The sequence below is a fragment of the Lampris incognitus genome, chromosome 2 (assembly GCF_029633865.1).
Source record: "Lampris incognitus isolate fLamInc1 chromosome 2, fLamInc1.hap2, whole genome shotgun sequence".
Classification (NCBI taxonomy): domain Eukaryota; kingdom Metazoa; phylum Chordata; class Actinopteri; order Lampriformes; family Lampridae; genus Lampris; species Lampris incognitus.
Genome location: NC_079212.1, coordinates 97,875,600 through 97,903,010, shown reverse-complemented (window position 1 = coordinate 97,903,010; position 27,411 = coordinate 97,875,600). Strand labels below are relative to the sequence as shown.

The window sequence follows — 27,411 nt, the reverse complement described above, 5'->3', positions numbered from 1 at the left end:
CCAATAAAGAGTATAAACTATTACTATCCATCTATCCATTATCCAAGCCGTTTATCCTGCTCTCAGGGCCACGGGGATGCTGGAGCCTATCCCAGCAGTCATTGGGCGGCAGGCGGGGAGACACCCGGCCGCCAGTCAATCACAGGGTCGACACATTCCCACCTAGGGACAATTTAGTACAGCCGATTCACCTGACTTACATGTCTTTGGACTGTGGGAGGAAACCGGAGCACCTGGAGGAAACCCACACAGAAACGGGGAGAACATGCAAATGCCACACAGAGGACGACCCAGGACAACCCCCAAGGTTGGACTACCTCGGGACTCGAACCCAGGACCTTCTTGCTGTGAGGCAACTGTGCTAACCACTGCACCACCATGCCGCCCTATTACTATGCTATTAGGTGACAAAATAGTAGGTACCGGTTCACACTTTTACCCCAACATTAAAATATTTCTACATAGGTTGTGGTGCTTTAGTCCTGAACAGTTTCTGCATCCATCTTTCAGGCCCTGTTCAGACTACAGGCAAATCAGATTTGTTTCTCAAATCAGATCCTTAAGACAGACTGTCCCCGCACTGTTATTTGCAAGTGATCAGATCGGATTTGTGTGTCCAGACATCACCAACCTATCAGCATGGTGTTGCTGTGGTAACGACGTAGGCCTGAGTACCTATGTACGCTGGGGACGCGGTTTACCAACGCAGAAGTATGAGAAATGGAAATCCATCACCTCGCCTTCCAAGCAGAGGTGTTGTCAAGCCGCAGTGCAGAACTCCTCCATCGCACTAGACAAACTCAGTGATGGAGGGGGCTGGTAGGCGTTGTGATGTCCCGCGCTGCAGTAATACGCCCATTTCACGCCGCGGCCATCTTGGAGTTTTAAAAAAACCAAGTGGTGGGGATTTAGCCACGCCCCCTTCTTACTGAATCGGAAATCAATGCAGCCGGGGCCAGCAGCAGCAAACGTGGTTTGGACTACCAACCTCGAGCACCTACCGTCATTTACCACAGTCTGAAAACTAAGCTGGATCTTTTCTTTTTCGAGTACTTTCTGCCTCTCCTGTGCCAGTGAGGAGAGACACACACACAGGGCTGTATTCAAAGAAGCTGTTTAACCACAATAAAATAAAAAATAAGATACATTTCATTTTTATACTGTACATTCAATATTTATACATTAGATTGTCCCATCTACAATATTTTCCTTCTTTGTCCTTTAACTTTAACAAAACTGTTGGTTCATTTTAAACTAAAATATGTTCGGTCAACTGTCATTCTGTTGTAGCAATAAACTGGAACTCGCTACCAACTCAAATCATCAATTGTTTACTAAACTAAGTGATTGCTCATTTCAAGGTGTGGGCTAAAAAATGGGACTGTACTGAAATGAAGTTAAATATGTTTCAATCTATCTAAGGTTTGTGTGCACTATTTTCTTGTCAGCTGAATTTAACAAAGGTTTAAAACAGTGGTCCCTGAAAATTTGTTAGGAGAGCACACACAGTCCACAGTTGGTTGACTGTTCCACTTAGTAAAAGGGGGTATGGCTCCATCAAAAATGTGGTACTCCTTTATGCGTCTTACTGACCGTTCGACGTGTATTCTCAAGCCAGCAATACTCTGTGTGTCTGTGAGCTCATCACAGCTAAACTGTCCACTTGGGCCTAAAAATGCAGGGATGGCAAGTTTTACATCTATTTCATCGAGCAGATCTTTGATAAGGAAGCCCTTATCAGCCATGACCTCATCACCTGACTCTAAGAGGTCCAGAACACCTGACCTCTTAGTTATCTCCTTATCAGAAATACATCCTGTGTATAGATTACTTACCAGGCTAACTGACCCTGAGGGAGTGATCCCAATTAGGGATTTCAGTGTAGTGTTACTTTTATAATGGGAGTATGTCATGGTGTTCAAAACCTTCGAACTAGCTGTCTCGATGCGGATCTCTGTGCAGTCTAGTATCACTCTTGTGTTTGGGTAGAATTCCCTGAATACTGGTAGCATTAGCTCGTCTACTGCTGCTCTACTAGGCCATATTGGGAGGGTCCCTAACATAGTTGGCCCACGTCGTACAGTTCCTGCTGACTGTGGCCGGCGACACATTGAATCATACAGATAAATCCAGAGCAAAAAAGCCCTGCCTCACATGGCACAAGAACAGGAAAAACTGATCAATCAGCGATAAATGCTCTGCATGGAAGCCAGACACAGAAATGTGTTCTAGGTTATGGCTGTTCCTTTGCATTTGAATCCATCGCACCATGGACTCTGCAGTAGGCTGTAAAGCTAGGAAGAGTGCTTCGAGGGTGTGGTAATCCTTAAAACCAGTGTAAAACCTGATCAGATTGGGCGCACACTGGACGCGTTCTAGACCAAAACGTTCACTTTTCAGCTTTTTATTTTCGTCCTCCAGGAAAGCGATGCGTTTCTTTACTGCGTCAAGCTGGTCTTCCACAGAAAGGGGCTTCACGTCGTAGTCATGATCAGGTAGAGCCGCCCAAACCTCACTGGACACATGAGGATATGTCATACATGTGGGAAGCAATATAAATCCTCATATTTTCCTGTTATCAAGATGATGTGTCAGAACAGAGCTATCCACTATTGAAAGATTAGTGAATATATATATACATATATATATACATATATATACAGATTTATCTCTTTCCCTTCTTTGATAGAAGTTGCAGGATGGTACACAGCAGTACGACATGTTGCTTCCAGCAGTGTTTTCAATGAAGTAAGAAGGGGGCGTGGCTAAGTTCCCACCGCTTGGGTTTTTTTAAATCCAAGATGGCCACGGCGTGAAATGGGCGTATGGCGGGTTTCACTGTGCAGCAAGTGGCGCACAGTGCTAGGGACGGTTTGAAATCCAATTTGGGCATCCAGAGCGTCCAGACTACATTCCAGATTGGAATCACATTTCAAACCACCTCCAAATGTGGTTTAGATCTGATTTGCAAAAATCACATTTCATGTGGTGTGTTTTGTTTGTTTTTTTTTGCTGTCCAGAATTTCTAAAATCAATCTGGATACAATATGGGTATGCCAAAAGAAATGGATTTGGGCTGGCAGTCTGAACAAGGCCCTTGTGTTTCAGTGCTTGTTCGGTCATGTTACTCTCTATATGTAATTCAAACTATGAATGAACAGCCATTATCGTGACAGCTTTACATAAAACTGCTCCCCCCGGGCTAGGCTTGTTTAGGGGGCCATAAGCTGTGGGAAAAGCTTGCAACTCTGAATGCCGAGTAGATAAGCTTGGCTTTACCTGCTATGCCAAAACCCCCGAGCCTTTTCATCTCAGATATCAGTTACTCCATCCTTAACGGTCGGGATGGAATCTGGAAATTAAAGTTGATCTGTTTTATACACGAGCAAGTGAAACAAATACTGCTTTAGCTGCAGTACAACCCCTTTTCAGAGGACGCACTGGAGATGAGAGGAAGGGATTGTTTGACATTAACTATGTTTATATGCACAATAACATTCCTTTAATGTTTTCGATACTCAAGTATTCATATATCTCAATCAAAATAACCCGGATAATCGCTTTGGGGCCATGTAAAACAGAGGGGTTCTTGGGAGTTTACAAAATTTGACATGCTGGAATATGTGATACTGGCAGATATAAAATGCATCCTGTTTACTGTTGGTTTGTGCAGATGACTGATTTTGCATAGCATCATTGGTGAAGTTGTTCAGTCAAACGTGGTATCCAAGCCAGCTAGTTAACTGGAGGTCACATTGGATAAGAGAATAAGCCAAATATCTCACTGGATATTTTGAAGCAAACACAACTACATTCGATCTAATACCAACAGCAGAGAAAATAACTGACAGAATACAAAGAAAATCAGATCCAATTGTGCAGTAGACTGCAAAAAAAAAGAAGCTATCTCATTCTCACATTTTCATTCAGAAAAGAATATTGCTTCTTGCTGTAGGAGAATTTTTTAAAAGCACACATGTTTGTTATTTGGCTTTTCCTTCAGTCTATCTGCAAACCTCCACTTAGCTCCACTTGTTGGTTCTAAAAACAGTCAACCAGATGTTCCTTTAACAGTGAAATATACACTGATCAGCCCAAACATTAAAACCACTGACAGGTAAGTGAATAACATTGACCCAATTTCCCCTCGGGGATGAATAAAGTATTCAGATTCTGATTCTGATTGTGATTATGTCATTACAGTGGCACCTGTCAAGGGGTGGGATATATTAGGCAGCAAGTGAACAATCATTTCTTGAAGTTGATGTGTTGGAAACGGGAAAAAATGGCCAAGTATAAGCATCTAAGCATCTTTGACAAGGACAAACTGTGATGGCTAGATGACTGGCCAGAGCATCTCCAAAACAGCAGGTCTTTTGGGGTGTTCCTGGTATGCAGTGGTCAGTACCTACCAAAATTGGATCAAGGAAGGACAACTGGTGAACTGGCAACAAGGTCATGGGCACCAAGGGCTCATTGATGCATGCAGGGAGCGAAGGCTGGCCCATCTGGTCCAATCCCACAGAAGAGCTACTGAAGCTGAAATTGCTGAAAAAGTTAATGCTGGCTATGATAGACAGGTGTCAGAACACACAGTGCATCACATCTTACTGCATATAGGGCTGCATAGCTGCAGACCCGTCAGAGTGCCCATGATGACCCCTTCATGGCAATGGTATTCCCTGATGGCAGCAGCCTCTTTCAGCAGGATAATGCGCCCTGCCTCACTGCAAAAAATTGTTCAGGAATGAGGATCAGGAATGAAGATCAGGAATGAGGATGTTTGAGGAACATGACAGAGAGTTCAAGGTGTTGCCTTGGCCTCTAAATTCCCCCAGATCTCAATCCAGACGAGCATATGCGGGATGTGCTGGAAAAACAAGTCAGATCCATGGAGGCCCCACCTCGCAACTTACAGGACTTAAAGGATCTGTTGCTAACGTCTTGGTGCCAGATACCACAGGACACCTTCAGAAGTCTTCTGGAGTCCATGCGTCGACAGGTCAGAGCTGTTTTGGTGGTACGAGGGGGACCTACACGATATTAGGCAGGTGGTTTTAATGTTTTGGCTGTTCAGTGTATAGCTCCTGTTGCTGAACATGCTTCTTAAGCTTCTGATGGGATGTGATAGCCCTATCCCTGGAGGAAGTGCCCTTGTAGGGCGGGGATTTGCTACAACACAGCCGCCTGAGGGGGTTTTACGTGGGGACGGTCCTTGTCCTGATACACAGCTTGGGTCCCACTCTTCGATTGTTCCTTCCGTTAGAGTCCCTAAAACGTACGTTATTCTTTTATTGAGGTTTAATTATCTCTGGCTGGCTCAAAGGACTCATGTTGTTTAGTTGTGCGAACATAAATACTTGCATGAGTCTGACCTTGATGGCATAAAATAATGACCACTCCGCCTGAGGGGTGTCCCTTTCAATGGTTTGTTTGTCTCCTACCCTTTCTTCATCCATTTTGTGTACGTTCGGAAATTCCCTTCATGACCTCTCATTTTTGCGCGCGCGTGCACACACACACACATACACACACAGAAAGACACACATAAACCCCCCTAGTTGCAGACACTATCTCCCTCATTCCACCAGGATTTGACGGGTATTAGGGAGTATAGTTTTCGATGGAGTGGCTATTTCTCCCAAGCCCCTGATAAGACTTGTATAAATAGTTGGCCAGGGCATTATATCACATCGCTATTGGGAAAAATGGAAAGCATTCCAGTGTGTGGAGGATTAGTCGATATTCAATTTACCCCGAGCAGACAGTCGTGGTGACTGTTTATCAATGCCTCTTTTTAACTGCCCACCCTCAGCACGCATAATTACACTTCCCATTAATAGCACCAAACAAGTGAGCAAACAAACTACACAAACACTTTTTGCTAAGTTTGGGATATAAGCTGAATCCATGAAAGCACCGGAGGGGGAACTGGGGGGCTGGGGTGAGGGGGAATTCCTGTAGTCTCCCAATGTCCTCCATGGTTATATGCTCCTTCAGCGTGAGCACAGAGACACAGGACAACTTTGTGCGCTTTGGCCGGGCCATAATTATGTATTCCCAATGTATTTGTCTTGTTATTGATGTGTATCTGGGACATGGCCTGACCCTTGACCCTAAAATCATTCATTTCCTCACATTCCACAGTTCAACCCATGAAAGCCTTGCTTCCCCTCGCAGCAAGAAGCAGGCAGTAGTTGTGGATTAATATGCAATAGGCGTCAACTGTCACATTGTTTGTGGTGACCAGTTGAGTTGTGAGGAACCTTCCTTCCTTCTCCAAACCAAGGAATTGGGGGGGAAATCGAGTTGCAGGACCCATGTCTTGATCTGAAAGACCAGGCTGGATTCATGCATTACCAGTTAGGGCCAGGTTATACAATGCACTAACAGGTCTTAACTATTGTATAGTGCCTACTAAAACTATCATCACAAGTTAACAAGATTTAGGTTAACCCTTTGAAAGCTTATCACTGTGTTATGAATTTAGTCATATTAGGATACGTTTCCCTGATTGTTTTTGATTGCTTGTTGTAGACGTTTTATTCCAAAAGTGGTAAAAGACTAACAAGACTGATCGTCGTTAGCAACTCCAGGAAGAAAACAACCAGAGTATTAATATTGTAATATGTAACTTGAAAACTAGAGATTCAGCCATCCCTACTGCATCAGCACATTTTATGTATAGCACTGACAGATTATTTTAGTGGTTTACATTCCCTGACACACTGCATTTCGCTTCCTTCCTTATCTCTCTTTCTGTCTTCCCCTTCTCTCTCTGTCTCTCTCTGTCTCTCTCGCTCTCTATTTCTCTAGCTCACTCTCCGTCTGCCTGTCTGTCTGTCTGTCTGTCTGTCTGTCTGTCTGTCTCTATTTCTCTAGCTCTCTCTGTCTGTCTGTCTGTCTGTCTGTCTGTCTGTCTGTCTGTCTGTCTGTCTGTCTGTCTGTCTCTCTCTCTCTCAGTTCAGTTCAAGTGGCTTTATTGGCATGACTGCATACAATACAACATTGCCAAAGCACATTAACACAATTATGATAAACATAAATAAACAATAAAAACACAAAAGGGCATGGAGAACAACATGGGCTATGGAAGGTAGGTAAGAGTGACATAAGATATAAACATACAACACATGAGTTATGAATTAATAAACATTAATTATTTGCCATGTGGGACAGGGGGTTCACAGAGCTGCAGCGCTCATGGCAGACTGCTATGTACATATCTTATCACCAGTCTACAGCAGTCTTCACTCTTTCCCTTCCCACTGTGACCGGAAGTCTCTCCGAGTCACTAGATGGAGGAACTGTGGGAATATTTTTATAATTTTTTGCAAAATATTGGTTTCCAAGACTTTGATATTGGTTGCAATGAGTTGGGAAGTGCCACTCTGTCTTGTCTGTTCCTTGGTCAGAGTAAGAACAAAACCTCTCCTCTCCGGGCAGCCAGGTCTGTCTGTGCTGGCCTACTTCCACTGCGAGGCTGTGTTCACTTAACCTGTAGTTAGTCAGTGTTCTCCTCATTTTTGTATCAGACACTGTGGTCAGGTAGGTTGCCACAGTGTACTGTCTGCTTAGCTACATATGTTTCCGTTTTCTGTCCAGTAATCTCTATATTTTTATTTTTATTTCATCATAATTTGGTTGGGTCTACTTTTCTGAGTGCATGTGTCCTGAAGCCGAGGTGGTCATGGTGTAATGAGCTGAGTGGTGGACAGTTCTCCCAGCCTCAGGACAAGTAGGTAGGGAGGGGACTCTTGTGGGTTAAACTCCAGGCAGGATATGTCTTTGTAGGAAAAGGAGAGTGGGTCACTTGTTTTAATATGGTTCCAGAAATGTAGGGCTCGTCTTTGAATATTTAACAGTAGGGGATATTGGCCTAATTCAGCTCTGCATGCAGATTTGAGAGCTCTTCTCTGCACCTGGAAGATACTTCTGCAGTAATCTGCATGCAGGATTTCAGTGGGATGTTTGTCTCATTTTGCCCAGTCTTGTTGAGTTTGTGTACCCCCACACCTCGCTGCCATATAATGCAATGGGTTTGATGATTGATTTGAATATTTTGAGCCAAGTTCTAATTGGTAGTTCAGTGTTTATTGATCTCTTGATGGCATAGAAAGCCCTTTTTGCCATGTTTTAGTTCATTCACAGCAAAGCTAAAATTTTCTGCTTGAGATTTTTAGTCCTAAATATGTATAATGATTTATTTGTTGTATCTGAAAAAATAGCACTTAGGTTTTGGGTTGATTGACTGTCAGGGCCCAGGTTTGACAGTATTTTTCCAATTCTGGTAAGTGTTGATGTAACCCCTGTTTTGTGGGGGACAGCAAGACCAGGTCATCGGCATAAAGGAGACACTTTATTTTAGTGTCTTGTAATTTCAGTCCAGGTGCAGGGGAATTCTCTGTTTGTTTTGCTTATTCATTTATTTATTTATATGGCTATATGTGTGTGTGTGTGTGTGTGTGTATAATTTATAATATATATAATAGCTTATATATATAATAGCTTATATATATATATATATAATAGTGTGGGGCTAAGGTTATAGCCATGTCTTACTCCACATCTCTCTGGAAAAGGGATTCTGTTCTCTTTGTTCTAATCTTAATTGAGTATTTTTCATTAGTGTACATTGATTTTATTAGATCGTACAAATTTCCTCCGATACCCTTTCGATTAATTAAAAGAAAAGGCTGTTGTTCCAGATTGAATCAAGCGCTTTTTGGAAATCCATGAAGCAAGCATAATGTTTTTTCATTACTTTGTGCACATAATTATCAGTTATGGTGTGCATTGTAAAAATATGCCTGTGGCCCTAAAACTAGGTAGGAATCCAATTTGGCTTTTGCTTAGTAAATGATGTTCTGTGATGAAGTTTGTGATTTGTGAATTTAGTATACCACACAAAACTTTTCCCAGCCATGAATTTATGCAGCTCCCACGGTAATTTGGGGGAGTCTGTCTTGTCTCCACTTTTGAATGTGGGGCTTATCAGCCCTTCACTCCGTATCTCAGGAAAATAGCCAATTCTGAGTACTAAATTGAAAAATTTCACAATGGCTGATCTGAATTTAGAGTCTCTGCGTTGAAGCATTTCTCAAGGATGCCATCAGGTCCACAGGCTTTTCTTCATTTTAGGGTATTCAGTTTTTGTTCTAATTCTTTTTCAGTAGCTTCATAATCAAATGGGTTTTGGTAGTCTTTAATGATGGTTGTAATTAATTCAAATGTTCTTGCATTTGGTCTCATTCGGGTGTGTTGTGTGTTTCTTGGTATATATAAATCTTTGAAGTGCTTTATCCATATATCTCCATCTTGAATGGTATATTTGTTGAACGTTTTCCAGTGGTCCCAGAAACTGATTGAGTTTGTTGATTCTTCACTTAGGTTGACCTGGTTTTTGAGGTGGTGCTCTCTCTTAGTTATCAGTGTCTGACTATATTGTTTGAGTGTGTTACCGTAATTGTCTTAGTTTTTGTCCCTCAATATTTTTGCATTCTGGATCAAACCACTTTCCTTGCTTTCCCTTTCTTTGGGTTTAGTTTTAGGAAGGGTAAGTTAGATTGTTGTGCCACATGATGAAAGATATTGTTGATGTGCTTTGTTGGCTAGGTTTACTCCTTTACTGTGTGGATATGTATGGGCCAGGAAAGAATTTTAATCCTCTTGGAGTCCATGGCTGGTAATTGCTTCTACTTCTTGATATTCTTTCTCTTTCACTCTTTCTCTCTCTCTTTCTGTATAAATATGTGTGTGTGTGTGTGTGTGTGTGTGTGTGTGTATGTGCGCACCTTCTTTTATTTCACACCTGAATCTCTAGTTTCAAGTTTGCTGTTGAAGTTTTATTCCAAAAGTGGTAAAAGATTAACAAGACATCAATAACGACTTCTAGAAAGAAAACAACCAGAGGATTAATATTGTAAGATGTAACTTGACAACTAGAGATTCAGCCTTCCCCACTGCATCAGGGCATTTGATATGTAGTACTGACAGAGTATCATAGTAGTACACACTCTCTGACACACTGTCTGTGTTTCACTCCCTTCTTTATCTCTGTCTCTGTCTTCCACTTCTCATTTGCTCTCTCGCTTTCTCTCTCTCTCTCTTTCTCTCTCTGTCTGGGCAGCATGGTGGAGAGAGAGCGGGAGAGAGCGAGAGAGAGAAGAGGAGGACAGAAACCGAGATAAAAGGGAGTGAAACGCAGACAGTGTGTCAGAGAGTGTGTACCGCTATGATACTCTGTCAGTGCTACATATAAGATGCCCTGATGCAGTGGGGAAGGGTGGTTGTAATGGTCTCTAGGGGCTACACCACCAGACTCCGAATGACAGCGCGAGAGACATGATCTGTAAAACCGGTAGCGGCTCTACATCACAATGTGGACCTCGCGTCAAAGCGAGGGCATGGTTGCAAAAAAAAGGTGTACGTGAAACGTCACTCGTGAAGCTGCAGTCTAATTGCTGCTGCGTCTCATTCGGTCAAACTGTCTTGCTTGCGTCTTTGTGCCATTGTGTGTATACCAATGAGCAACAAGCTGTTATCATGCAGCCCTAGGATGACAGCTTGTGAGCGATGTATCACTCATCTCAATTTGTTCTCGGAGACAGGACCTCTTTTTTTTTTTAACTTGGGAAATTAAATTGTCAGAGGCCTTTTCGAAGTTGTGGTGGCTTAGCAACGTTGATTTCTTTTCAAGTTTTGAGATGGGCCATCTTATATGAGAGACTATGTCCAAATCTGAACACACAGGATATAGCCATACAATTACTACCACGGCCACGCCAAACACAAAGTGAGCGTTACATTGCTGGGTTTAAAGATGAGCAAAATATAACACTTTCTGACTACTTTTGATCAAAGAAGTAAGCTCCATTATATTCTAGTCAAGGCTGAACTACGACTCCCCCCAGCCTTTCGTTTTTGCTTCGTGATCAGCCCATTAAAGGGCTCTGCCTCCGTCCTCCGCTAAGTTTGCTCTCGGAGTTCCTCCCCTCTCCTTTCCAGCAACGTGGGGGTGAAGCCCTCCTGGGACAAAAGGGATGAATATATTGTGGAATGAAAAGGGGTGGGGGGGCGGCGCTGGGAGTGACAAAAAGACAGTGGGTGTGTGAGCGAGAGGGAGAAAGGGAGAGTGGGGAGCGGGAATGAAAAGATAGAGAGCACTTGACAAGTGCTTGTCACAGGGTCCACCGTTAACTGCCAAGTTGTGCGAGTGGTAAACGGAGGGAGCAGAAAGTAGAGAGGAGCGAGCTGGGCTCTTTCCCTCACCAGCGACGGGATTACAAACTCATTACGGACTCCGTAGGGCGTGGGATACTCGATGCGCTCTCTGGTTAAACATTTCCAAGAAAGCGAGTTGCTCTGGCTCTCCCCCCCGCGTCTCCCCTGGTCCTCCGCCACATGGTACAGTCCATTTAAAAGGCTGCATGTCATCTCTCTGTGTGCTGGGTCCTCTCTGAGAGCAGCTGCTCACAGCACATTTCTCCTCGGCAGGAGTGCTCACTTTCTCCTCCGCCTGCTGGGCTCCATCTCCCCTTCCTCTGTCTTTCTTCTTCTTCTTCTTCTCCTTCTATCTCTCTCTTGCTTTCTCTTTCTCTATCTCTCTCTCTTTATCTCTGTTTCTGCCCCCCCCCCCGTCTCTCTCTCTCGCTCTCTCTCTCACTCTCTCTCTCTCTCACTCTCTCTCTCTCTGGCTGTGTAGTGGGTGGCCGAACAGGCGTCATTCTATATGCAGTAACAGGTAGACACCATCCCTGTTGCGTTCAGTGGAGGGGAGAAGAGAGACGGCAGCTTGACTTTTCTTTTTTTTTATGTCTGAAGTAATCTGTGAGAGAAGAGGAGCGGGAGGAGGAAGAGAACAGGAGGAGGAAGAGGGAGAGGAAAGGGTCTCAGCTTCATCCCCTAATGCCCCACTTGACACAATGCTGCTCTGTGTGGATTTGGTCTGCAGGGAAAAATCCTTAAAATGATGGAGGACAACAAACAGTTGGCTCAAAGGATTGATGGGGCCATCCAGTCTGCCAGTCGGGAAGTGACAAACTTGCGCTCCGAGCTCTCTGCCACCAGCCGCAGGCTAGCGGAGCTGGGCGCCAGCAGCCCGCCTGCCTTGGAGAACCACCACCAGCACAACCACCACGATGACAGCCTCCAATACCAGGGTGAGTAGCACAACATGTGTGTTTGCACAGATATGTGCTTATTTGTATATGTGTGTGTCCCTGTTTCCACACCTATCTTCATTTAGATCACAAGTTGTGTATGAATGTGTGAGAGAGGAAGCGATGTGCACATGCATGTGAGAGGGGTGTGCGTATATTTGTTTGTGTGTGGGAAATGTTTGCTTGCATGTGTGAGAGTGAGCAGGGGAACATGTGTGAATGTTTTGAAATCAACTGTGGGAAGTATTCAGGGAATGCGTGGCGGGGTGACTAATCTCATTCCTTGCAACGTTCCTCTGCCGGCTGATTTCCCCAAACGCAACACCAGCATGAGGGCGCAGTGGGAGAATGCAGGGAAGGTGAGCGAGAACCGGACCGTGTGTTATTGTTAGGAGGGAGGGGTCAGGGTTAGAGCTGGGTTCGGGTCCGGTTTCTCAGACAGGCAGCTGGGCCTCTTTGGGGCTGACTTCCCTTTAGTCCCGCTTCCAGTTCTGTCTCTGCCTGGCTCTGGCTCAGAGTCTTAGTCTATGTCTAAGGTCCTGCTGCCTTACGCCAGTAACTCTGACCGGAGCAGGTGACGTCACGGCACAGACGCTTGCCACGATGATAGATGTGGTGGTGTGAGTTTGAAATTTAACAAATGACCTGTGTCAAACAGCCATGGTGAGCTGTGTTCTCAGTGACTCGAAGCTCCTGTCCTGGGTTAATGTCATCAGACGTGTCCCTTCTAACATTCTGCAGCACTGTAACTTTTAGCCGCCGTTAATTCTAAACTGCATCGCTTATCTTTTTAGTGCCACCTAATGTTTATTTTCTGCTTTTGTCACATAATGGACTGGCTTTAAAGGAAAACTCCGGTATTTTTTAGCCCAAACCCTGTTGTCCTTTCGTCAGGAGTCAAATCCGAGGAATGGATAGCAGAACCTTTTAGACTGATTCAGGATCGAGCAGGCTAGCATCATCTTACTGTGGCACACCAAACTGCAATTTAATCCTGTGCTTGCCTAATAACATCCGTTAAATGAGCTGGGTTTTTTTGGCACTAACAAGCTCATAAGGGTTTGAGAAGTGTCTAAAAACACCCTGCATTAGGAAAAGACAGTTCGGGTACGGCAGGTCAGCACAGCAATGGACTTTTTTTTCTTTTTTTCTATTTCTCTCCAACTCTCACTGTTGTCTTCCTGCAGCAACTCATTCTTTGCAGAATTACAGGGCAAGACCCCCCCCCCCGGGTTAGAAATGGACTATCTATCTATCTATCTATCTATCTATCTATCTATCTATCTATCTATCTATCTATCTATCTATCTATCTATCTATCTATCTATCTATCTATCTATCTATCTATCTATCTATCTATCTATCTATCTATCCACCCACCCACCCATCCATCTATAGATATACTATATAGATATATATGATTCCATGATTGATGTCATGACTCTTTATACTCCTCTCATAACATTCTGAGTGTGTTTGTGCCAAAAATACCTCTTTTAGTGGACGTTGTTTGGCAAGCACTATTACCCTGAAGGATTACATTGCAGCTTGGTGCACAGCAGTGGGATGATGCAAGCTTGGTCAATAATGAATTAGTTTAAAAGAGCTATCCATCGTTCAGTTTTACACATAATGATTATTAAATAGGGTTTCAGTTTGAAATACCAGTGTGTCCCTTTAAGTGAGCCCTTTTACCAAATGGTATGGGTAAATACCTTTCTACCACTAACATCTTGGTGTCATTAAAGCAACACTGTGTCATCTCTCCACTCATTTATTAGGATCTGAAATGTGTACACAACAAATTGAAACTACTGGTGCTTCAATATGCCACTTAATTCCACTGCTATCACCTCAAATGGTCTGGTACAACATGCACAGGCAGTATTGTCACAATAACAGTGAACAAGACTTGATTTTTTTTTCTTCATGCACAGGAAACGATGCCTGCTGCGAGGCATGACAAAAACAAATGTAGGATTTTGGATGTTTTTTGGGGTTTTTTTTCTTCAGCATTGGACCACACGTAATTGGTGCAACCTCTACCCCCAACAAGCCAAGAATTTGCTTTCTAAAAAAATCTGCAAAGAAAAAAAACCCCATCTAAGGTGCTGCCTTCATTTTTATCATGCCTTGCAGAGAGCATTTCCTGTGCACAAAGAACTAATCACTTCTTGTTCCCTTGTATTGCGACAATACTGCCCGTGCATATTACACCAGACTATTTGAGATGATAGCGGTGGAATTAAATTGGTGTATTGAAGCGCCGAGGGTCTATATTTGTTGGTTTCACATTCCAAATCTTAATGAATTAACGGAAAAAATTACACAATGTTGCTTTAATGAAGAATTTTCCACCATCCTTCTTGGCTCAATCCTTTTTGGATATCGTGTCCTCCGATGAACAAGGTGCACCCACCAAAAACCACTGTTTGCATTCAAATTAATCTTCAACCACTTAGTCATGAAGTCCAAGCTTTGATTAAAACATAAGAGAGTTAAATACAAACTCAATTTTCTCCTTTATCGTAGGTCAAGCCTGCTAAGCTAGCAAGATGAGCCTGGTAAGGAATTCATGTTGCAGGTCTGTGGCCTCAGGCTGTTTGTGTTCTTTATTTGACTAAAATGGGTTTAGAAGGCAGGGAGTATTGAGTTGGTGCCCTACCGAGCAGCTAGTAGGTCTTAATGTCTAGTGAATGGCTCCATGTGTTAGAAAGATGGAGTTTACCAGCAGGCGATTTCTCTTGGCTGCTAGTGGCACTTGGGGCCAAGGACTTGTCTGTGTGGAATGTACGCTTTAGCCGGCCTAGCGGCCTGTATGACTGGTAACAGGTGTCAGTCTCAGTCGCTGTCTATAGTTTTCAGGATGGAAAGGAATAGGCTGCAGTTTGCCCTCCCTCCTTTTCTCTGCACCCCCAGCAACTCTCTCTTGCAACTGCTTTTGTGCCCCCACTCTTCCTCCAGCTCTGTCTCCTTCTTTTCCTTTCGCTCATGGAGCGTTAGTAGGTAACCTGACATTCCCACATTCCAGAACTTAAGGGCAGTGATGTCATACGTCCTGTTCCAGCTTTCCAGAACGTTAGGTCGGTGATGTCATACTTCCTGTTCCCAGGGGCAGGGCCAACAGTCAGGTGACTAGAGTTATGAGTGGCTGATCACGCTGGATAGAACGAAACAGAGCCCTCCTTTCTTGATAGCCCATCCACCAAACTGACACAGACAAACCTTTAACCCTGCCTGCACAAAACAAGATGTCATAAATTTAAGCTTAAAGCACAGCCAACTAAAACTGTTTAGCCTAAGGATTTTTTTTTTCGGATTTTACCCCCATTTTCTCCCCAAATTGTACCCGGCCAATTACCCCACTCTTCTGAGCTGTCACGGTTGCTGCTCTACCGCCTCTGCTGATCCGGGGAGGGCTGCAGACTACCACATGCCTCCTCTGATACATGTGGAGTTGTCAGCCGCTTCTTCTCACCTGACAGTGAGGCATTTCACCAGGGGGACGTAGCACGTGGGAGGATCACGCTATTCCCCCCAGTTCCCCCTCCCCCCCGAACAGGCGCCCCGACTGGCCAGAGGAGGCGATGGTGCAGCAACCAGGACACATACCCACGTCCGGCTTCCCACCCGCAGAACACGGCCAATTGTGTCTGTAGGAACGCCCGATCAAGCCGGAGGTAACACGGCGATTCGAACCGGCGATCCCCGTGTAGACAACAGAATAGACCGCTACGCTTCCTGGGTGCCCCCTAGCCTAAGGATGTTTTAATGTGAAGTTTAAGATGATTAGTCTGTGTAGTCGAATGGTTACAGTGCATATCACATGGCCACACGGTCACAGCCGTTGCTGGTTCGATTCCAGCCGGTGACTTTTGTTGCATGTCGTACCTCTCTCTCTCTCTCTCTCTCTCTCTCTCTCTCTCTCTCTCTCTCTCTCTCTCTCTCTCTCTCTCTCTCTCTCTCTCTCTCTCTCTCTCTCTCTCTCTCTCTCTCTCTCTCTCTCTCTCTCTCTCTCTCTCTCTCTCTCTCTCTCTCTCTCTCTCTCCTGTCTGCCTCTTTCCTATCGCTTTCCAAAAGGTTTTAAAAAAAAGATGCCAAAAAATAATTAAAAGAAAAAAGAAAGAAAGCTGATTCATCTGTGAGATCTCTCATGTTAGGTAGCCTGCAGGAGTGATGAGCCAGCGTCCCCATCCAGCGCTGTAGAGAGTTTGAACGTTTCTTAGGTGTATAACCCTCTCCAAGCCAAGTTGTTTGTTAGCCTATTTGTTTGCCGTGCCTTGGGCTGGATCAAGGCTGCCGCACAGACAAGGCTTGTTAGTATGCATGGCCTGACTCACTGTAAATATATTATGCTCAGCCAAAATGCCAGAATTTCTACAGTTTCCCGTCCCCGTGGAACTCAATAACATTACAGACAGATGTCCAACAAGGTTATAAAAACTCTGCGTCAGTCTGTCGTTCCAATTACCCTTGCAGTCTGACCTTCCTATCTTAACCAGTGGCAGGGGACAAAAGATTGAATGACACTTTATAGGCTATCACACCCCAAACTTATTAACATTTATGTCCTTATTTGTATATTACACGTGCAGTATAGTGTGTTTCATATGTCTAATCTGCATATGGAGTGCAGTGGCAGCGGCGAGGTCCAAGGTTTACTGTTACAAATGACCTGCCTCCTTTTGTTCAAGGCGTTGACGGTAATGTATTTGTTGCAGGAGTGATGACACCCTTTTATTATTGGCTACTACTTTTAATCCATCACTGTGATATCCGGGCTCTGTTTAGCCTTCCCCTAACAATGCTAATGTATCACCATCAGTGCACTGTATTGCTGTCACCCTTACAGTCCATCTGAATTAAAAATAAAGATTTAGCATGAAATATCCTCCTTCCGCTCAATTCATCTGAGGGAAGAGGAGTGATTGCGGTTTGAAAAAATGTTTTTTTCCCCCTCCAGGATCAATGCAAGGTAAGCCTATTACATTATTTATATCGCGAGCTGATCAGCGCTGCGCAGTCGGTCGATGTGAAAAGCTCTCGTCCCAGACTGGTTCAGAACCTACCAACGCTACGCCGTAAGCCTCACTAAAACACAATCATAGAATAGTCTTTGTTCGTCATTCATATAGCGCAGGGCGTACATAAAAGTCCTGGCTCCTTTGAAACACCGGGGAAAGCCCTCATCACTTGTGTTGAATGCAAGGGGGGGGGGACACTGTGTGGAGGGAATTATGGGTTGTATGGTGCATCTATTGCCTCTTTCAGGTGTCAGTCTGTCACAGGCAAGGTAAAGACCGGGGCATAAGGACTGAAGGGTTATTGCTGCCGTTGAGACATGGGGACATACTGAGCTGCGGTCGGTCAAAGATGGTGGCACAGCTATGACCTCAGACTGCATGACATAGCGTTCTGGTGCAACACTAGTAATTATTATCCCCCAGTGAAAATATCTCACATTCTTTGTCGTCCTGGAGGAGAAGCCGAGCTGGCTATAGTGTACTCTCTCGCAGTGTAATTTTGAGGAAGACTTCTTCCCATCTGGCCTGAGTTTTCAGAGGCCCCAGATCTCTCATTACTTCAGCAGAACTATAGGTGGGGGGTGGGGAGGGGTGGAGCACTAAACTGTAGGGGCAAAAAAAAAATCCCATCCAGCCCCCCTCTCCCCCTCATTCTCCAGAGACCACCAGCCTTCCTGCTCACTCTCTCTGTCTCTCTCTCTCTGCATGCAGAGAAAGTATGCAATGTGGCTGAAACCTCCCCTTTAACCACCCCCATCCCCCCGAAAACCACACCACCAGATGAACCCCCCCACACCCCCACCCCTCAGCCACGCCCTGTCTGTGGTCAATGCAGCATGAGAGGAACTGTGTCCAAACAATAGCCAGGGACAGACCCCACCACCACCATTACCCCATACTAACATACACACACACGTGCACACACAGACACATGCACGCACATACACCCCCACCCATTTTTCTCCCAGTTTTTCTCTCTTCCCCTGTGGACTTCCTTCAGTGAAAGGGCTAATCACATCTGGGACTTCTGGAGTTGCGATAGCAGCTGAGAACGGGGGCACTGGCAGGGAGGAAAAACTGCCCTCGTGTGAAAAGAGGAAATCTACTGATATCGTCAAAGGCAGAGATTCTCGGCTAGCGTTTGAGAGCTGCTCTACAGCACTACGTTTGCTCTTTGATTATGACAAACGCATGCCTACAGTGCTCTCTATATCTCTCTTTCTCTTTAGCCACATTTCATAATTCAACAATTTGCGCACCTGAATTTACTGTTCCTATTACGAAACACAGATGTGATTAGATTATAGCATATAATTTAGATTCTATTAGATCTGTAATTAAGTTAGAAAACCACCCAGAATGGATTGGAGGACATTTCTCTTTTTTCTCCAAGAGGAGCGTGGATTGTATCTGTACTTAAGAGCCGAACCTAAATTAGATGTACTCACTGGCTCACTGGCAGCCATTACTCCACAATGGTTAGCACTGGCTTTAATAAAAAATGCAGGCTTATTAATGAGCTGACAGAATCGTATACATCATCTGACAGACTGGTGTCAATGGGAGCAGTAAAATCATATACTCTTGCCGGCTTATTCAAAGCGTTCGCAGCCCTGAACGTGGCTGCCTGGGTGCAGCGAGGGCAGCAGTGTGCCTGCAATGTTGACTTCCATGGAGAAGGAAACTTAAGTCTGTGTTGTGTCCCGACTGCCAGAAAGTCTCTCCAAAATTGTGGCTCACCAGAAGGGCGCTGCAACATGTCGTTGATTTCATGTCAAAGTGTTGGCTCGGGGTCACAGTTGACTAATGATGACTGTCGTCAGTGTGCCGGAAGCTTTTTGGCAGAGGAGAGAGGAGCGCCACCCTACAAGCCAGCTGGTGACTGTGGTCCTTTAGCCGAGTACCAGATGGCCCTCGTGCCATCGCCACACAGTCAATGACACAAAGTGCCACCTCAGAAAGTAAAAGGGGTGGGGGACCCGACCCAGCGGTCAGGTACATTGGCAGTCGAGCAGAACAGGAAAATGAAGCAAGATGGCGGCTCTGCACATCTCGAACACACACTTTTCTCTCCGGGGCACAAGTCTCCAGCTTAACTTCCAGTGAATTAAACTTCACAAAACAGGTCAAGGGAAGTCAGTTGAAGGAGAGCTGAGAAAGACTTTAACCATGACATTAACCATGTAATGGCCCTCCATCACGCTGTAACATCCCCTCTCTTTAATGGTAACCTTCATGCCAATGAGGCTGATATGTCTTGGTATGCATAATAGACTCATGAAAGCCAAGGAAGACGTTTTATTGTTTTTCTCCCACTGGGGTGCAGTCCCCCCCCAAATGAGTTTGATAAAGAGAATGTTAACTTTTAACTTCCTGTAGCTAGGTCATGTCTGGGCCAAGAGCCTAGAATTAGGATGGCTTTTATTGGCTGGGAAAGGAGGGGTTGGGGGTATATCCTCTGATTTTGCTGGGAAGATTCTGCAACAGTTCGCTCTCCCTCTTTAGCGTTGCTCCTCCTCACCCTCACTGGCCTCCTCGTCCAAACATTGCGAGCAACGACACACTGTGTGTTTCCTCTCTTTGTCAACAACAGAGAGGGGCTTCGGTAGAGGAAATTAGACATTAAGCATCCTTTTCTGTGTCCCTTCATGTCTACTCTGGGAACCTGGTCTTTATCACACACACACACACACACACACCCATATGTGGTGGTAGAAGAGAGAGGCTTTCCTTTTTGTATTTGGTGAAATAAAGCTTCCTGGTTGTGCTGTGCAGATCTGGTCAGTATCATCTGCAGCATGTGCATCTGGAGAGGATCAGGCCAGGGGGTTCAGCAGGCTAGGGCAGCTTGCTGAATATCTAGCCCAGTGTTTGATTGTTCCTAGACTCCCCTAAACTTGATTCAAATTGTAGGAGACACTGAATTAGTAGAGAGGAGACACGACGATGGATGAAGCCTGAGGGGATGAGGATAATATAACCACCTTGGTCTATGCCTGACTTAACACTCATGAGAGGAGAGTGAACAGATTGTGTGAGACTCCATTTGGGGTGTGTGTGTGTGTGTGTGTGTGTGTGTGTGTGTGTGTGTGTGTGTGTGTGTGTGTGTGTGTGTGTGTGTGTGTGTGTGTGTGTGTGTGTGTGTGTGTGTGTCTTGGGTCTAGTGGTGATATGAAGGAGGTTCAGGGGAGGGTGTGTTTCCTTCCGTGGCAGACACCAGGCCCGTGTCTGAGCACTGGTGGACAAAGTGGATTCACTGTATCTGTTCTGAAAAACAAAATGACTTCTGACAATGCGTTTAGTACACTCACCTCCCCTAGCAGGGTGTTGCAAGGCCACTGTCAGACTGTAATGGTACCTGCCTCACCGCTGGAGGCCAAGATAATTAACCGAGTCTAAGGATCCTACTCCCTCCTCTTCCCCTTTTCCTCAGCCCCACACGTCTAACCCCGTGTTTCACCTTAAATCATCCAAATCTTTGTTGAGTCCAAACTTCAAACAGTCTGAAACCTTCTGAAGGATGGCGAGAGAGGGAGAGACAGACAGACAGGGAAAAACAGAAGGAGGGTAGAAGTCTGTCTCATAACAGTCTCAGATCATCCTATTAAAATGCCTCATTGCTTCGGCTGCAAAGATTTTGCTTTTTCGTTTTACTGCTGCTGGTACATATTGTCGCCTCGGCTGCAGTTTAAATCCATTCTCGCAAGAGAAAGGACGAGACGTGTAGGGAAATGAGTTGTGAGGAAGTGCAAAGCCCCCCTGTATCCAGAGGACCCAAAGCGTGACATTCCAACAGGGTAGAGGATAAGCACAACACTTCTTCTGCTTTCTGCACTCGTCTGGCTCACGCAGGCCTCTTACAAGACTGATGGACTGAAAACCGCATTCTTAACATCAGGAGAATGCTGTGGACCTCTGAGAGCAACACACACACACACACACATACATACATACATACACACACACACACACACACACACACACACACACACACACACACACACACACACATACACACACAGACACCTGGTAGTTTGCACACATCACATCTAGACTGTGATTAATTTGGACTGCAGCCTAAAGACTGAATCGTGGTTCAGAATATTCAGCTCTCAACGGTAGACCAAGGCTTTGCTCAAATGCCCTTTTTTAACAGCAGTTCATAATTTAAACCGGAGCTGGAGTTACTTGCACGGGTATAAAAGACTTCCAACTTGTGCTCGCTGACTTTGTTTTTCTGCAGCCCTTGTGTCATCCCATAAAACTTTGACAAGAGTTTTACTTGGCTGCCATTAGCGCCCTGGTGGGCAGTCTTCATTGACTTCCCAGGGTGTAGCTCCATAGCTGCCTCTCCTCCCACGCTGAATGACACGGCTAAGAGCGCTGACACACCTCAACATTTACCATTTGGTCACACAGCTCCACCGCGCATGGTCCCCCCCCCCCCCCCACCCCCATTCCTCTGCAATGCAACAAATCAGAGCTGGAATTCATCAATGGGGAGAACATGGATTTGACAACATCAAATCCCAAAACATTGTCAAGGTATGAAGGGACATGACTGTGTTCTTAACCAAAACTCAGTTTAAATCGTTTTTAAAATAACATTAAAAAAAAAGGTTGAATCGGTTCATCTGGATGCAACGTTTATTGACAGAAACGTTTCATCACTCATCTAAGTGACCTCTCCAGTCTCAGCTGGCTGCGGGTATCCCCACCCTTATAAACAATACAGCTGCGTCACGACCGAAACCAACCACCCGTTTCATATGCAGCTATGGGTGTGACCATTAACTAGAGTTTCAATGGCCATGAAGTTTATTAAGGGCCGTTTACACGGGAACGTTTTCAACATAACACATTAAAGTATTGTTGTGTTTTTGGCCGTTCGTTCACACGACAACGGCGTTTTGGGAGCCTGAAAACGCAAACTTTTTGAAACCGGGTTCCAGAGTGAAATCTTCCGAAAACGCAAAACCGGTGACGTCACGGCTCACGTGGCACATGCGTATTACGTTTTCAATCCGTCTACTCGCTGCTCTGAGAAGCAAAAAAAAAGCTCTGAGAAGTTATTGTTACGCCACCTACTGGCCTGGCATGCATACTACAGCGTTTTCAGCCTTTTTTTTGCGGATCCGCGTGCATGCGGATCGTATTCAAAACGATGTCTGAACGCGGGGAAACGCAAAGGGAAAAACTTTTCCGTTTTTAGCAAGATCGTTGTCGTGTAAACGTAGCTTATTAATGGTCACACCCATATTTGAAAATGAAGCTGGTCGTTGGTTTCAGTCGTTATGCAGCTGTATTGTTTATAAGGGTGGGGATACCTGCAGTCAGTTTAGACTGAAGAGGTCATTCAGATGAGTGATGAAACGAATCTGTCAATAAACGTCGTGTCCAGGTGAACTGATTCAACCTCCTTTGGTTTTCTTACCTGGATTATTGAGCATGCACCAAGACATTTTAAAATAACACTTTCAACATTGACGTAAAGCTGAAATCTGCAACATTTCTCCATTGCCAGATCATTATTCTATCCATCTGGACCATGGACTCAGGTTACACAACACTAAGCAGTATTTTTACCGTAGCTGGAGACATTCTCCAGTCTCTGTATGATGTTGTTGGGTTTTTTTTGGTCTGGTCACACCGACTGTTGCAGCGACACATACGATCATATTGGAAACCACTGCAGCAGGGGGAAAGATTTAAACGTGAGGCCGACGTGGGCGATGCTTCTTTTGGACAAACAATCAATATTACCGAAGAACAGAGTTGTGATATAGTTTGATAAAGTTTGTAATACATCAGACTGCCTGTGTTAGCTTTGGTCCAAGGATGCCGTTTTTACGAGGGTGGGAGCTGTTTTGCTGCTGAGCTGAGTGCACGAGCCACAATGGCTGCTACACCAGGTTTGTTGTCCGCAAAAACCAATGTCACATGTTTATTTCTCTCTGCCTGTGAACATTGTTCTACTGTAACATGGACTGCCTGTCCCACAGAACCGCCACATCATCCACCCATTATCCAAACCGCTTATCCTGCTCTCAGGGTCACGGGGATTCTGGAGCCTATCCCAGCAGTCACTGGGCGGCAGGCGGGGAACCATGCTGGACAGGCTGCCAGTCCATCACAGGGCCAAAAAATAGACATAAATATTGTCACAAAATTATGTGACCAGAACCATCCTTTCCCTGTTCAGGCTGCTTGCAACACTGGATGACAATGGTGTCCCAGATACACACCATCATCATATGGATAAAGTAATGACTAATTAACTGAGAAAAGTTGCAAATTTCACCTTAAACCTAATTTATAATTTTTTTAAAATTATTCCCCCCTTTGCTCCCCAATTGCACCCGGCCAATTACCCCACTCTTCTGAGCTGTCCCGGTTGCTGCTCCACCCCCTCTGCCGAGCCAGGGAGGGCTGCAGACTACCACATGCCTCCTCCGATACATGTAGAGTCACCAGCCGCTTCTTTTCACCTGACAGTGAGGAGTTTCACCAGGGGGCGTAATGAATGGGAGGATCACGCTATTCCCCCCAGTTCCCCCTCCCCCCTGAATAGGTGCCCTGACCGACCAGAGGAGGCGCTAGTGCAGCGACCCGGACACATTCCCACATCCGGCTTCCCACCCGCAGATACGGTCAATCATGTCTGTAGGGATGCCCGACCAAGCTGGAGGTAACACGGGGATTCAAACCGGCGATCCCCGTGTTGGTAGGCAACGGAATAGACCGCTACACTACTCGGACACCCCACCTAATTTATAACTTTAAACCTGCGTCATCGCCGGCATTCTTTCACAGTACTTAAACGACGTTGTAAGTCTTTGACTAGAGCATTAAAAAAGGCAGTTTAGAAGTTTGTTCAATCGTGATGTTTCCCTCACGTGCTGCATGTAACCAGAGAAATAAAACTGTAGTTGACACATCATTATGGGCATAGCAAGTACGTTCTATCCCTGAATTATTTTCGGTCTGCAGCCTGGAGGCACCAGCTCTGAAAGCGTGCCTTAATGTTTCCCCTTGCTGAGGAGATACTACGCAAATATTTATTAGGTCACCAATTACTCTGGCCTAAACCCTTTCTGTCTTCCTTCTGCAACACCAGCAGACCCACCGGGTCCCTCCTCAGAGAAGGATGTGTACACGCTTTCCTGTAAATGTGTTTATTGTTTGTGATAAGTGTGTGTCTGCATGTTTCCTCAGACCAGATGTGTGTGTGTGTGTGTGTGTGTGTGTGTGTGTGTGTGTGTGTGTGTGTGTGTGTGTGTGTGTGTGTGTGTGTGTGTGTGTGAGTGTGTGTGGGAAGTGTCTCAGCAGACCAGGACCCCGGTGTCCCATCAGCTACACGTGTTGTCAACGGCATGTGGACACGTAGTCATTTTCAAATTAGCATTACAGAGGCTTCTTTAGTCATCGTGCCTCTGAGGTACTTTGGCCCTAAATTTCTCTGCCATTATCCTGTTTTTTTTTGGTATTCGTCTCAGGTTTTGCTTCAATATTAATATATTCTTTAATGTTGCCCATTTAAACAAGGAAACAAACACCTGCTTTACAAAACATACTCAGAAAATAAATCTGATGATGTACTTTTCATAATCTATTTTATCCAGTAATAGCCACAGACCTGTAATTCCTTGCAGACCTAATTTCTACTATTTCCAATGGGAACTGTATGTTGGCGTCTCGGCCATTTTCAGTCCCACAATCTAAGATTGGGGATTGGAAGTGAATTGGAATCATCATTTTCTTCAACTTCTTTATTTATCTATAGGGTAAAGCGACTATAAAGACAGGGATGCTTATTTCCTAGCAGGTCATTGCTGTGTGTCGCTCTAACTGTGCAGCATTTCAACTTTAATACCTAAAGATTAGTTATTTATGCCTCTGCGGTTTCAGCCTGGGCTGATTCCTGTATTTGCTTTATTGATATGACTGGCATGTGTCAGTCATCTTATCTGTTGGGGATTTCCTGTTTTGGTGTATATATAAAAAGATTGAATTTTATCTGTATTACATGCTGATTTGATTCCATCATCCGGGCTGATAGACGTCACAAATCTCACTTTGTGTGACACTAAGTACACAGCCATCCTATTAGCACCCACAATGCATTTCAAAGACTACTACACCCCACAACAGGTTGTGATGGCTGTTGGTCGAGCAGTAAGGCCTATTAGCTGTCTACAATATCTGAAGGACCCCCCCAATTGTACTTGGCCAATTACCCTACTCTTCACATCCGGCTTCCCACCCGCAGACACGGCCAATTGTGTCTGTAGAGACGTCCGACCAAGCCAGAGGTAACACAGAGCTTCGAACCACCGACCCTCGTGTTGGTAGGCAACGGAATAGACCGCTACACTACCCGGGCGCCCCCGAAGGCCTTTTTAACCACTTACACACTGCTTGAAGATAACAGGCTTTACACTACACTCTTCAACCGGGTCCGCCATTTTAAGTAATGTTTTCCAGCCATGCCCAGCATTTGTACCTCAACTGGGACCGTCCCCCCTCAAAGCCATCCCTCCTTACTTTATGTCCTCATCTGTCGTCTGGTATTATTTAGGAGGACCGTTGTCTGGCAGTGCCATGTTGGTCCTCTCATGGTTAGGGTGACAGCTCCAAAGACTGGAAGCGAGCGATGGAATCTTCCATTCTGGCGACTGAACAATGAATTCCATTCAGCGCTGCAACCATCACTTGGAGTTGTGTGGGTTTTTGGTGGGACTCAGACTGAAGGGTTTCCCACAAACTCCCCTAATTAACCACGGACGGAGACTTAGCTGCTCCCTCTGTCCAGGAATGTGCCCTGAAACCCCCAAGTATGCTTCTGTTCCATCCCTACTGGAAAGCCCTCCATATTTCTCAGTGCTCACCAAAAATGTCATCCCTGTTTTACCCAACTACAAAGGTAGACCATCAAATTGGTCTTCATTGGCGGGGTCGAAAATAGCTGCTGTCCTCTGAAGTGGAGTGGACCTGTGATGTTAGACTGAGGGAGATGCTGGGAGTGTGGCCACATCTTCTTTGGCTGCTGTTGCAGGTTGGCTGAGGCGAGCTCTATTACATTTCCTTCATAAGGTTAATGTGTGCCACAGGGCCAAAGGACAGCCACTCTTTTGTCAGAGGGCTAGTCAACACGAGAGGAGGGGAGTGTGTGTAATTTACTGTCCACGGCGGTTCAGTGAGGTTCTGGAGCAAGGACGGGGCAAGAGGAGAGACGAGGAGAGAAATATGGCTAATGATGAAAAGATGGGGACAAAAAGTTAGAAAAATAGGAGGAGATGACAGTGTAATGGAGGAGAGGAGGAGGGGGGGAGGTGAAATCAGAAAGGCGATTCAGAAGCCACTGTATTAGCAAAGTCTGTGTACTGCTGGAGGGGATTGATTTTCAGATTTTTCGTCCATAAAGCACACAGCCTGGGCAGTGGCATCGTGATGGTGTTATTAGTGCAAAGGGGATGGTGTGATAGACTGAGACCGCTGGTGGGACTGTGGGGGTAATTTACAGGTGTGTTAAATGCGCCTCCCACACCAGAAGGAGAGAGAGAGATGGAGAGAGAGATGGAGAGAGATGGCGCGTGGGCAGCAACACTTGCGCCTCTCTGCTAATAGCCAGTTGGCTGTAGACAAGTCTCACCCTCATCCTCTGAAGGTGTAGGGTTTCTTTCCTCAGATTGAACAGCCACTTAACTCTTGGAATTCCCTTAATGAAAAACCCTGCAGCTCGCACAAGGAAACTTAAACGGGTAGGGAAGAGTCGCATTCTCAGCACACAGTTGAAAGTACACCTTTGCCCATTCAAGTGAAGGTCCATTCAAGTGAAGAGAGGGGTCACCTCAGCTGATATTCTTGAATGCTGACGATGACTGAAGACTTTGTAAGTGCTGTAAATATGTCTAGTTCAGAACGAGATGAACCATAGGTGACAGGTGAGCTATGACGTAGTCTGAAGTCTGAAATGAAATCAGAATATCTTAACACATGGAAGCGGACCAACCCATCCTTACATGTGGGCCACACGGGGGGGGGTTACTAAATGTTCTTTGAAAGGCCCCATTTGGCAACACCAGCTAGAGTGATTTAGAATGGTGGTTCTCAATCAGGTCCTCAGGTACCACCGGTACTACTGGTTTTCTACCAGGTAGTCCATTACATTCACCTGTTGTTCCAGGTCAGCAAACTCCCCGATTAGATGGTTGCAATATCCGGCA

General features: G+C 45.2%; 1 protein-coding gene across 2 annotated transcripts in view; it reads left to right on the top strand.

Moving 5' to 3' along the window:
• The first annotated feature begins 11,147 nt into the window (after nt 1–11,147).
• kaznb (kazrin, periplakin interacting protein b) overlaps nt 11,148–27,411 on the top strand; it is a 68,220-nt gene continuing 51,956 nt past the window's right edge. For both annotated transcript variants that reach the window (XM_056273606.1, XM_056273605.1), the window contains exons 1-2: nt 11,148–11,406; nt 11,954–12,161. In XM_056273606.1, coding sequence (XP_056129581.1) covers nt 11,404–11,406; nt 11,954–12,161 — 211 coding nt within the window. In that variant the 5' untranslated portion in view covers nt 11,148–11,403. The remainder of the gene's footprint in view (nt 11,407–11,953; nt 12,162–27,411) is intronic.